Genomic DNA, 12,882 nt, shown 5'->3' on the forward strand with positions numbered 1-12,882 from the left:
CAACATAATTCCCTAATCTTTACTTCTGTTGTTTTCCCCTGAACCTATTCCTTTAGATGACTTGCCACCTTTCCTTCTTCCTTCCTAACTGGCAAAGGACCTATAAATATGCAAATTCAGAGCATAGGAAAATACTTACCTCAGCATTCCTATTTGTTATGCTCCTGTTTGTGCCCTCTGAATGTTATATCACTCAATCAATGATATTTGAGTGCCTAATTAGTGCAAAAAAGTATGTAACACTTGGGAGAGTAGAGCAGAAGTAAGATACACTCTCCCATCTCTCAAGGAGTTTATAATCTGGCAGAGGAAGACAAACTGAAAATGCGAGCAAGAAAATCGCCAATGATATAAGATTGGTAGATGAACCTGCCACGGTTGTTATTGTGGTATTTGTTAAATAGTATGTGTCAAGCACTGTTGTAAGCACTGGAATTAAATAGCTGAATAAATATGTTAAATACGCAAAGAAATATCTGTTTACAGAGAAGTGCTGAGGAAATGCATCTGTGCTTAAGTTGATATGACTAGGATGTGGAGGTTTCCTAGAGTAGGTAGGATGTTAGGAGGGCCTTAAAGATGATGAGCAATCTGGTCTGGTAGATTTGGAAGGAGAGAGTGTGTCTGTTAATTACATTGTTATATTGTACTCTCTGCGTGTTCAGGATAGTACTGTGCACACAATAAATACCACTGATTGATTGGGAGGGAGTTCCAGGCTAGATTAGCATCAAGGAATCAGAGGTGGAAGTGTCAAGCCTGAGGTACTCGTGACAACTGAACAGTGAGAGCTGGGGAATAGTGATTGAAGAGAGCCGACATGTAAGCTGTGAAACCCAATGTAAGGAGCTTGATGTGGAGGGAGATGGGTAGCCATTGGCTGTTTTTGAGGAGTGGTGAGAGGTGTGTTGCATGATGTTTTAAGAAAATGATCCATTCAGCACTATCACATACAGCAATAATAATTAATTATGGTATTTGTTAGGCGCTTACTATGTGCCAAGCACTGTTCTAAGCACCGAGGTAACTACAAGGTAATCGGGTTGTCCCATGTGGGGCTCACAGTCTTAATTCCCATTTTACAGATGAGATAACTGAGGCACAGAGGAGTTAAGTGGCTTGCCCAAGGTCACACAGCAGACAAGTGGCGGAGCCAGGATTAGAACCCAAGTCTTCCGACTCTCAAGCCCGTGCTCTGTCCACTAAGCCACGTTGCAGTAGACAGGAGGCAGGGGAATGTATGAGGAGGCGGATAGAATTGTCTAAGTAGAATATGAAAATACTGTGGACCCGGTTGGCAGTATGTGGGATGGGAAGGAAAGGGTAGATCCAGAAAATGTTGTTGGCAGATTTCACAGTTGAAGCAGCAAGGCCTAGTGGATAGAATATGGGCATGGACCTGGGTTCTAATCCTGGCTCCACCACAAGTCTGCTGTGTGGCCTTGGGCAAGTCACTTATGAGCCTTTGTGCCTCAGTTACCGCATCTGTAAAATGGGGATTAAGATCGTGAGCCCCATTTTGGACAAGGACTGTGTCCAACCTGATTAACTTGTATCTACCTCAGTGCTTAGTGCAGCGCCTGTATCATAAGTGCTTAGCTAACACCATAAAAACAGTTAATGTGAGAGCTAGAGGACAGTGAAGCCCTGAGAATCGGTCCAAAGCTACAGACTTCTGGGGCAGGGTACGTGGGGTGTTATCAAAAGGCGTGGCAATGCTAGGAGGAGGAATGGGCTCTGAAAGTTCAGTCTTAGACATGGAGAGTCTGACATGTTAGTGAAGACAAATGGTGACCGGAAGGCAAAAGAAATGAGTGGATTTGGAAGTCATTCATTCGATCATAATTATTGAGCGCATACTGTGTGTGGAGCACTGTACTAAGTGCTCGGGAGAGTACAGTACAACAATACAGACACATTCTCTACCCACCATGAGCTTACAGGCTAGAGGGGGAGACAGACATTAATTTTAGTAATTAATGTTAATATTAATTAGACATTAATGGGTAACAGAGGACCTAGAACTGGACCTAGAGGGGCATACACAGTTATGGGGTGGGAGGCAGAGGGCGAGCCCGCGAAAAAGACCAAAAATGAGTGGCCAGAGAATTAGGAGGAGAACCAAGAGAGGACAGTCTCACTGAAGCCGAGTTTGGATAACGGTTCCAGGAGAAGGGGCTGGTCGACAGTGTCATAGGCAGCTGGGAGGTAGAGGAGGATTATGATGGAGTGAAGTAGAGGCTGTTGGATTTGGCAAGAAGGAGATCATTAGTGACCTTTGAGAGGGTAGTTTTTGTGGGGTAGACTGTGAGCCCGTTGTTGGGTAGGGACCGTCTCTATATGTTGCCAACTTGTACTTCCCAAGCGCTTAGTACAGTGCTCTGCACACAGTAAGCACTCAATAAGTACTATTGAATGAATGAATGAGTGGGGTGGATGGAAGCCAGTTTGGAGTGGGTCAAGGAGAGAATTGGAGGAGAGGAACTTGAGACAGTATAGGCAACTTGCTCAAGGAGTTTGGATAGGAATGGTAGGAGGGAGAAGGAGCGATAACTGGAGGGAGCTGTGAGGTCAAAGGAGGGTTTTTTTTAGGATAGAGGAGACACCGGAATATTTGAAAGCATTGGGGAAGAAACCATTGGAGGATGGACAGTTGAAAATGGCAGTTGGGGAGGGAAGAAAGGAGGTAGCAAGTGTTTTGATAAGTTGCGAAGTAATGGGCTTGTATACATATGTGGAGAGCGTAGATTTTGAGAGAAGGCAGGAGATCTCCAGAGATAATGCTGGGGAAGATGGGAGAGTTGAAGAAGGGGCAGGAGTGGGGAGGGACTGATAGTCTTAGAGATGGTAGCAGCGTGGCTCAGTGGAAAGAGTCCGGGCTTGGGAGTCAGAGGTCATGGGTTTGAATCCCGGCTCCGCCACATATCTGCTGTGTGACCTTAGACAAGTCACTTAACTTCTCTGGCCCTCAGTTATCTCATCTCTAAAATGGAGATTAAGATTGTGAACCCCACGTGGGACACCCTTGTATCCCCCCAGCGCTTAGAACAGTGCTTTGCACATAGTAAGCACTTAACAAATGCCATTATTATTATTATTACTATTATGGTAGGTGGAGTCTTGTGAGTTGACTAGCTTTCCTTAAATTCACATTAGTTCACATTAGAATTTTCATTAATCCATCAGGCTCCACATCTTCCAAATACTCCTAAAAGACATCCAGAACAGAGCCTTGACAAGCACCTTCAATCAATCAATCAATCGTATTTATTGAGCACTTACTATGTGCAGAGCACTGTACTAAACGCTTGGGAAGTACAAGTTGGCAACATATAGAGACAGTCCCTACCCAACAGTGGGCTCACAGTCTAGAAGACTCAGATAGGAGGTGCGAGGTGGAAGAGGAACCAGTGAATGTGACTAAGATGCCCATTGCTCTTCATACCAAAAATGCTACGTTCCTCACTGTAGTCCTTTTCCTCCATTTTCACATGTAATTTTTTTGTATTTTTGTAATTTACCTGAACATATTTATATACTATTAGAGATTTTGTAGAGTAGTGGTATAGTAATAAATTTTTTGAACATTCATTCAGTTCATTCAGTCGTATTGATTGAGCACTTACTGTGTGCAGAGCACTGTACTAAGCACTTGGAAAGTACAATTTGGCAACAGAGATAGTCCCTACCCAACAACGGGCTCACAGTATAGAAATAATAATGATGGTTTTTGTTATGCGCTTACTATGTGCCAAGCACTGTTCTAAGCACTGGGGTAGATAAAAGGTAATCAGGTTGTCCCATATGGGGCTCACAGTCTTAATCCCCATTTTACAGATGAGGTAACTGAGGCACAGAGAAGTTAATTGACTTGCCCAAAGTCACACAGCTGACAAGTGGCAGAGGCGGAATTAGAACCCATGATCTCTGACTCCCAAAGCCGTGCTCTTGAACATATTCAACTGCAATTGATTTTATGTAGTATTAAACATAAGATGAATTTGGGGTGTTATACTGCTTTCTTCTAGGATGTTCAGTTAAGATATTACCCTTTAAATAAAAAAGTTGTCATCTAGGAATATATCAGTGTTTCAGTTGGTCTGATTTTTGTGGCCTCAAAAAGGACAATTTCTCTTTAACCATTTTTAATGAAAGGGATTTCAGTAGAATACAGTTACAAAGATCATTGCTTTCCTTTTGTCCAGGTAAACCAAGAAAACCAAGCATGTCTTTTTTAAATAATTCAAATTTTAAACAATTTATATTCCTTTTATTATTCATTTTAATTATTTTATTTTTATTTTAGACAGATCTCAGAACTATCGGCAAAAAATTCCTTCCAAGTGACATCAATGGTGGAAAGGTAGAAAAGGTACTAAAATTTGCCAACTTATCCTTTCTTTCAGTTTGTCAGCAGGGGAAAAGGTGGGATGTGTGTGTGTGTGTGTGTGTGTGTGTGTGTGTGTTTATAACACACTTTATGATTTAATCTTATTTGTAGTGTGATATTCTTAAATAGATTTCAAAGTTGGTAAAAAAGGGCTTTGATTTACAGAAGAAATATGGAATTGTTTCATGTTGGGCACAATCCTCTGCTATTTTAAGAGAATTGGAATTTGATGAAATTCAATACATTATGCTGTATTGGAATATCATTGTGAAGAATGACATTTATTTTGACCACCCAGTTTTTTTTTTTATGTACTTCTTGCTAGATTATATTCATTTTGTTTGAGTATGTTGGGGGGAAAGGAGTTAGCATGACATTTTTCAGCAATATTAGCCAGATTTTGTTCCCTAAATCAATTTGTAGTGAAGTTGCCAGCTGTTTAGATTTGAGTATCAGTTGCTGTTCACTTTGATTGTTATGACATTTCCTCTCACTTCAGAGGAAATATAACCCAGATTGGACTCTGCTGTTTTTGCAGAGGTTTGGAGGAAAAATGAGAAGCAGCATGGTGTAGCGGTTAGAGCACGGGCCTGGGAACCAGAGATCATGGTTTCTAATCCCGGCCCCACCACCCGCCTGCTGCGTGTCCTTGGGCAAGTCAGCTTCACATCTCTGTGCCTCAGTTAACTCATCTGTAAAATGGGGATTGAGACTGTGAGCACCGCAGCCCCACAGGGACCGTGTCCAACCTGATTTGTTTATATCCACCCCAGCGTTTCCTACAGCCACTTAACTTCTCTGTGCCTCAGTTACCTCATCTGTAAAATGGGGATTGAGACTGTGAGCACCGCAGCCCCACAGGGACCGTGTCCAACCTGATTTGTTTATATCCACCCCAGCGTTTCCTACAGCCACTTAACTTCTCTGTGCCTCAGTTACCTCATCTGTAAAGTGGGGATTGAGACTGTGAGCACCGCAGCCCCACAGGGACCGTGTCCAACCTGATTTGTTTATATCCACCCCAGCGTTTCCTACAGCCACTTAACTTCTCTGTGCCTCAGTTACCTCATCTGTAAAACGGGGATTAAAACTGTGAGCCCCATGTGGGACAGACTGATTACCTTGTATCTACCCTGGTGCTTAGAACAGTGCTTGGCACATAATAAGCGCTTAACAAATACCATTATCGTTATTATTAAATGACTCCTGGCCCACGGTGGATCAATTAGGATACATCCAAGGATGGGGTTAGGGGAGGGGAACTGGAACCTTGAGGTTCAAATGGTGTAACTTCCCTGTGCCTAGACTTTCTTTCGGAGCAGAACCTGAGACAAGAGTGGACACTTTGGTTACTTTGTGTACACTATCCTTTCTGAATAGTTCCAGTCCTGGAGTTTTTTTTTTCGGGGGGTTAGTTTTGTTGTTTTTTTAAGTGATGTATTAAGCCCTTGTTACGTGCTAGGCACCGAACTAAGTGTTGGGGCAGATACAAGTAATTAGGTTGGACAAGGGCCATGTCCCAGTTGGGACTAACAGTCTCAGTTCCCATTTTACATATGAGGTAACTGAGACACAGAGAAGTTAAGCGATTTGCCCCAGGTCACACAGCAGAAAAGTGGCAGAGCCAGCATTAGAACGCAGGTCCTCTGACTCCCGGGCTCCTGCTCTTTCCATGAGGCCACACTGCTTCTCAAGTTTCCCAAGTAATTCTCTCTTTCTCCTACCCATTGCTTTGAATATTTTGTCCCCAAGATGCATGAGAGATTTTTGGGTTGCTTGCTGCTTACACTCGCATCCCTGAGATGATAATGATGGCATGTATTAAGCGCTTACTATGTGCAAAGCACTGTTCTAAGCACTGGGGAGGTTACAAGGTGATCAGGTTGTCCCACGGGGGGCTCACAATCTGAATCCCCATTTTACAGATGAGGTAACTGAAGCACAGAGAAGTGAGGTGACTTGCCCAAAGTCACCCAGCTGACAATTGGCGGAGCCGGGATTTGAACCCATGACCTCTGACTCCAAAGCCCAGGCTCTTTCCACTGATCCACACTGCTTCTCTGAGATGCAACCAACTGGGCAATATAGTCAAAAGCCTCCTCCATCTCCCAAGAAGAATAGTGCAGTTTCTTTCCCTAGGAGCCAGTAAGTCAGTTACAAACATTTTCGCTCTGTATACAGAAATGCTTAAAGCATAATGTAAAGTCTTTGTTAGTTTAGCCAGAAATTCCTGGTGTAGTTGCAGACTGCCCCTTATCTAGTACTGTAGTCTCTAAGTGAGTACTTAGAGAAGCAGCGTGGCTCAGTGGAAAGAGCCCGGGCTTTGGAGTCAGAGGTCATGAGTTCAAATTCCGGCTCCGCCAATTGTCAGCTGTGTGACTTCGGGCAAGTCACTTAACTTCTCTGTGCCTCAGTTCCCTCATCTGTAAAATGGGGATGAAGACTGTGAGCCCCCTGTGGGACAACCTGGTCACCCTGTAACCTCCCCAGTGCTTAGAACAGTGCTTTGCACATAGTAAGCGCTTAATAAATGCCATCATCATCATCATCAACCCCAGTTTTAGCAACATTCATTTATTTCCTAGTAGACAGCCCTCAGCCTGGTGATTCTTTGGTTAGATTCCCCAGCTAATCAATCAATCAATCGTATTTATTGAGTGCTTACTGTGTGCAGAGCACTGTACTAAGCACTTGGGAAGTACAAGTTGGCAACATATAGAGACAGTCCCTACACAACAGTGGGCTCACAGTCTAAAAGGGGGAGACAGAGAACAAAACCAAACATACTAACAAAATAAAATAAATAGAATAGATATGTACAGGTAAAATAAATAAATAAATAGAGTAATAAATATGTACAAACATATATATACAGGTGCTGTGGGGAAGGGAAGGAGGTAAGATGGGGGATGGAGAGCGGGACGAGGGGGAGAGGCGAGCTTCTCCAGTTTGGAGGGGAAAGGCAGAGAAACAGTGTCTGCTGGTTTGAACCCATTCACCTTTCCCGGTCATTCAGTCCTTCTGTGGAATTGTCTAGGATCCAGCCGATGTTATCTTCAAGTGCCCAGGTGAGCCACCTTGCCATGAGTGACTGCCAGGGAATGTAAATATATACCTCTTGCTTTAGCCATTTGTGCACCGTGACTTGCTCCCGGTGGCCAAATGCTGCCGTGTTTTCTGGGGATAATCTGGGCCAGCCTCACAATTTCCTGAAATGATGATCATTTATTCATTCCATCGTATTTATTGAGTACTTATGATCATACTGGTAATAATGGTAATTGTTAAGCGCCTACTATGTGCCAAGCACTGTACCAAGTCCTGAGGTAGATGCAAGATGATCAGGTCTAGCGTGGCCCCTGTCCTGCGTGGGCTTCGTGGTCTATGTAGAAGAGAAAATAGCTGTTGATAAATGCAAAGCTAGTCTTCAATGAGGAAATCTAAGGATAAAAGGAAAATAGAAAATATGCAGGGGCTAATATTCTTTCCTTTGTCAAAGCATACTTAATGTAATGTTCCCTTTAACATCTCTTACATTTTCCTCCAGTAACCCAAGTCTTCCACCCCAGCACTCTCAGAGTTGGCATGAGTCCTTCCTCAGCAGTATCCTGGTCCAGAGATTGGCCAGGGGGATCCAAATGCCTTGCATTAATAAGCAGAACTAGAAAAATGAGTTTGGGTTTTTACTTTGAGGTAAATTGTAATCTATCTTTTAAAAACTCAAAATGCAACTTCTTGCATTGCTTGTTTTAGTGTGCTTGGCTATAACTGTGAAAATTAATTCCATTTTCTTCATTTATTCATCAATAAAGCACACATGTAAGGCACTTACGTTTGGCACAGATTAGTGGAATTATTTTCCTCTTAAAGGTTCTTAGTGCTTTAATTTTGGATGATGATAAAAGCTTAAAGACTAATTTCTAAATTCAATTTACCCTTCTATATTTTAAGGAATTTGGGGATTAAATTTCAAAATTAAGGCTATTCTTTCAGTTGGTGGGCACAATGCCTGGCACATAGTAAGCACTTAACAAAAACCATAATTATTATTATAATTTATTGAGCACCAACTAAGCACCTGCCCTCAAGGTGGTTCTCCTGTAATGGGAGAGGTATAAAGGTATGCTTTGTTGTGCTGCTTTCCTTTCAGAGATATGTACAGATCCCTTTTCCATATCTATCCTGGAAAAGGATTCTCAGGAAACAACAGCACCCTCCATCCCTGCTCCCATTCCTGCCTAAACTCTAGGATGTCCGCCTCCACTTTCTGTACGTTAGCACTCTTTTCCACCCACCATCACCAAAGTTTTCCTTCTCTTCTCCTCCACTTTTTCATCATCATTGTCATTAACAGCAGCATTATTCAGTACCAGTTACTGTTGTAGACACATGACACATTTGATTATAAGTTCTGTGAAGATGGACCAATGTGTTTGCTTATATTTTATTTATTACAGTGCTTAAGAGTCATTGATTGATTCAGGAAGTATGGGTAGTTGAAAAAAATGATTGACTAGGAACCCCAAAGTTATTACAACACACCAGTTTTAAGGCCCAGATAATGTGCTTCACCAGAAAAAAATGAAATAAAAGTGCCTGAACAACATACACTTTACCATCAGCTTTAAAGCACTCAATTACCTCACCCCTAATATCTTACCTAGCTGATTTCCTACTATAATGCAGCTCACACTCTTCGCTCCTTCATAGCCAACCTACTTATTGTACCTCGATCTCATCTATCTTGCTGCTGACTTTTTGTCCACATCCCCCCTTTGGACTGGAATTCCCCCTTCGTGTATGACAGACCATTACTCTCCACACCTTCTAAGCTTTATTAAATCACATCTCCAAGAGGCCTTTTCTGTTTAAGTCCTCTTTTACCCTACTCCCTTTCCCTTCTGCTTCGTTAATGCACCTGAATCCGCACCCTTTAGTCACTTGTTATTCACCCCAACTTCAACCCCATAGCAATTTTGTACATATCTGTAATTTATTTTAATGTCTGTCTCCCCTTCTAGACTGTAAGCTCCGTGCGGGCAGGGATCTAATTTACTAACTCTGTTGTACTCTCCCAAGTGCTTAGTAAAGTGCTCTCTAGACCCAGTAAATGTTCAATAGAAAGCATTGATTAAAAAAAAAAAACAGACAAATGCATAGCAAATAAACACATGAATGCCCAGTGTCTGATGGAGTAGCTTACCTCGGAAGATGGGGAGTTGTCAGGGAGTGCTTCTTGGAGGAGATGGCTTTATAGGAGGACTTTGAAGGAAAGAAAAGATTGGCCTATGAGATTTGAGAAGAGAAAGCTCATTGTGGGCAGGGATTGTGTCTGTTTATTGTTGTATTATCCATCCCAAGCGCTTAGTACAGTGCTGTGCATACAGTAAGCACTCAGTAAATACGATTGAATGAATAAATAATTCATTCTAAATAGGTGGGTTTGTGGAGAGTCATGAGAAGTGGGTTATCAATTAATCAATCCGTGGAATTTATTGAGCTCTTACTGTATGCAGAAGCTGCTTAAGCACTTGGGAAAGTACAGTACAGCAGAGTTGGTAGACATGTTCCCTGCCTACAAGGAGCTTGTAGTCTAGAGGAGGAGAAATAGGAAAGTTACAAGCTAGTAGGCGTTGAAGAGGTTAACTAGGGAGGAGCTAAGTTTTTTGTTGAGGAATTATATTAGGAAGATTCTCATACCCAAACTTTTCTATGTCAGGGGCTAAAGGAACTGCATAGAATATTTTAGAACAGATTGGTAAACTACATGTAGACTTAGCACATCCAAAACAGAACTCCTTGTCTCCCATCTACTCTCTGTCGTCTTGCTGATTTTCCCATCGCTGAAGACATCACCACCATTTTCCCTGTCCCACAAGCCTATAATCTTGGTTTAATTATCGACTCATCTCTCTGATTCAGCTGACATATTCAGTCTCTCACCACATCCTGTCGATTCAACCTTCACAACTTGGCTAAGGCCTGCCCATTTCTCTCCATCAAATTGCTACCATGTGAATCCAAGCAATTGTCTTGTCCTGTCTTGATTACTGCCTTAGCCTCCTTGCTGACATCTGTATATCTTGTCTCTCCCTACTCTGGTCTGCTCTCTGGTTCATTTTTTACAAAAGATGTTCAGTCCATGTGTCCCCACTCCCCAAGAACCTCCAGTGTCTGCTCATCCATATAAGCGCAAACAAAAATTCCTTACCATTGCCTTTAAAGCACTCAAATCACCATGCCCCCCTTATCTTATTTCTCTACTTTGTTACTACAGTCCAGCCCACACACTTCACTACTCTAATGCCAACCTACTCGCTGCACTTGTTTCTTGTCTATCTCTCCACCGACTTCTTGCCCACATCCTTACTCTGGCCTGGAACGCTCTCCGTGTTCATATCTGACTGATGATCTCTCCCCACCTACAGAATCTTATTAAAATCACATTCCCACCAAGAAGCCTTCTGTGACTAAGCTCTGATTTCCTCTTTTCCCACTCCCTTCTGTCACCCTTGAGTATGGATTTGCACCCTTTATTCAATCCCCCCTCATTTCAGGGGCACTTAGGTACATATCCATATTTATTTATATTAATGTCTGTCTCCCTCTCCAGACTGTAAGCTTGTTGTGGGCAGGGAGCGTTTCTGCCAATTCTGTTATATTGTATTCTCCAAAGCTCTTAGTGCAGTTCTCTGCACATAGTAAGCTCTCAATAAATATGATTGATTAATTAAGCAAATCCCTTGACATCCTTCTGAGAGTTTGAGTCTCCGAGAGACAGGGACCACATCTAATCCCACCCCTGTATTCTCTCCCAGCACTCAGTACATTGCTCTGTGCACCATAAACACTTAGCAAATACTGTGACTACCGAGAGTTCAGAAGGAACTGAAGGCAAGCTGCAAACTTCTGTTGTGAATGACCCACTCTCTACAAATGGCTGCTATACTGGAAAACTGGCAGATTGCCAGTGTCACTTATCCATAAGTAGGGTTGCTCCCCCTTTAGACTGTAAGCTCATTGTGGGCAGGGAATATATCTGTTATATTGTTGTGTTGTATTCTCCCAAGCACTTAATAGAGTACCCTGCACTCAGTAAGCGCACAATAAATACCATTGGTTGATATAGGTGATTTCTAATATCATCTTCATCAATGGTTTATTGAACAATTAGTGTGTGCAAAGCACTATACTAAGCACTTAGGAAGAGTACGGTACCAGAGAGCTGGCAGAAACGTTCCCTGCCCAGAATGAGCATACAGTCTAGAGGGGTAGATGGGGATCAATATAAATAGATACATTACTGATGCGTATATAAGTGCTGTGGGGCTAAGGGCGGGGGGATGAATAAAGTGTGCAAATCCAAGTATACTCTTTATTAAAGCCAACATATTGGGAGAAAGTCAACATTGCTTCTGCTAGAAGAAATCATGTCTCATCACCATCGACTACACTGTCTTCATTGTTCTTTTCATGATTCTGTTGTGCCTCATAAACAAAACACAGTATTTTTTCACGGATGCAGAGAATCATTTTGCTAGATAGGACCCTGAAAAGTTATCCGATTCAGTGTTGGAATAAACCAGAACTGGGTGTTGCAAGTAAACTTGAACTGGGTGGAACTCAGCCCAGGTGAAAGAAACAGCCCTGGAATAGGTGATCCTGGGGGATGTGGGCATGCTGCAGCTGTGGCAGGGGACTCAGGGGTGGCTGGTGGTGACTTTGGGGGGTGGGAGGGAAAAATGCAGTGGGGGAACTGTCTGTCCAGTCTTCAGCCCTGAGCCTCATTGAATCCCAGCAGCAGCCTCTGCTCTACTCCAACAGTTTTACTCTGCATCAGGGCTCTGAGGTGGTGTGCCTTTGTACTCAGGTCAAACCCCCAGCCCCTAAAAAGTCTGCCCACCACTGCTGGGGTAGCGGGAGCTGTCTCTATTCCAAGAGTAATTTTTTTTTTTCCAGCACTGTTTAGCCTCTCATCTTCAGATCATGGGCAAACTTAACCGGTAGTTTGTCCATGATGTAATTGAAGCCCATTTCTCCTTTTGGTCTCCGGTGGATAGAATAAAACCAGTCAGGTTATCCATACAAATCCAACTGTCATAGGTAGGTCCTGTGACCCATTTTTTTTGGTTATTATATTTATGGCAGAAACTCCTCAGCGTGGGCTTCAAGGCTGTCCATCACCTCGCCCCCTCCTACCTCACCTCCCTTCTCTCCTTCTCCAGCCCAGCCCGCACCCTCCGCTCCTCTGCCGCTAATCTCTTCACCGTACCTCGTTCTTGCCTGTCCCGCCATCGACCCCCAGCCCACGTCCTCCCCCGGGCCTGGAATGCCCTCCCTCTGCCCATCCTCCAAGCTAGCTCTCTTCCTTCCTTCAAGGCCCTACTGAGAGCTCACCTCCTCCAGGAGGCCTTCCCAGACTGAGCCCCTTCCTCCCTCTCCCCCTCGTCCCCCTCTCCATCCCCCCCATCTTACCTCCTTCCCTTCCCCAC

General features: G+C 43.3%; 1 protein-coding gene across 2 annotated transcripts in view; it reads left to right on the forward strand.

The window, feature by feature from the left end:
• The window catches only part of TDRD3 (tudor domain containing 3), a 227,101-nt gene that overhangs the window by 71,487 nt on the left and 142,732 nt on the right, over nucleotides 1–12,882 (forward strand). The window contains exon 3 of one of the 2 annotated variants that reach the window (XM_038767674.1): nucleotides 4,307–4,372. The exons of the other annotated variant lie outside the window; for it this stretch is intronic. Within the exon in view, the coding sequence (XP_038623602.1) occupies nucleotides 4,307–4,372 (66 nt within the window). The remainder of the gene's footprint in view (nucleotides 1–4,306; nucleotides 4,373–12,882) is intronic. 2 annotated transcript variants of the gene reach the window in all.

This window comes from Tachyglossus aculeatus, chromosome 2, assembly GCF_015852505.1.
Source record: "Tachyglossus aculeatus isolate mTacAcu1 chromosome 2, mTacAcu1.pri, whole genome shotgun sequence".
NCBI classification, from domain to species: Eukaryota; Metazoa; Chordata; class Mammalia; order Monotremata; family Tachyglossidae; genus Tachyglossus; species Tachyglossus aculeatus.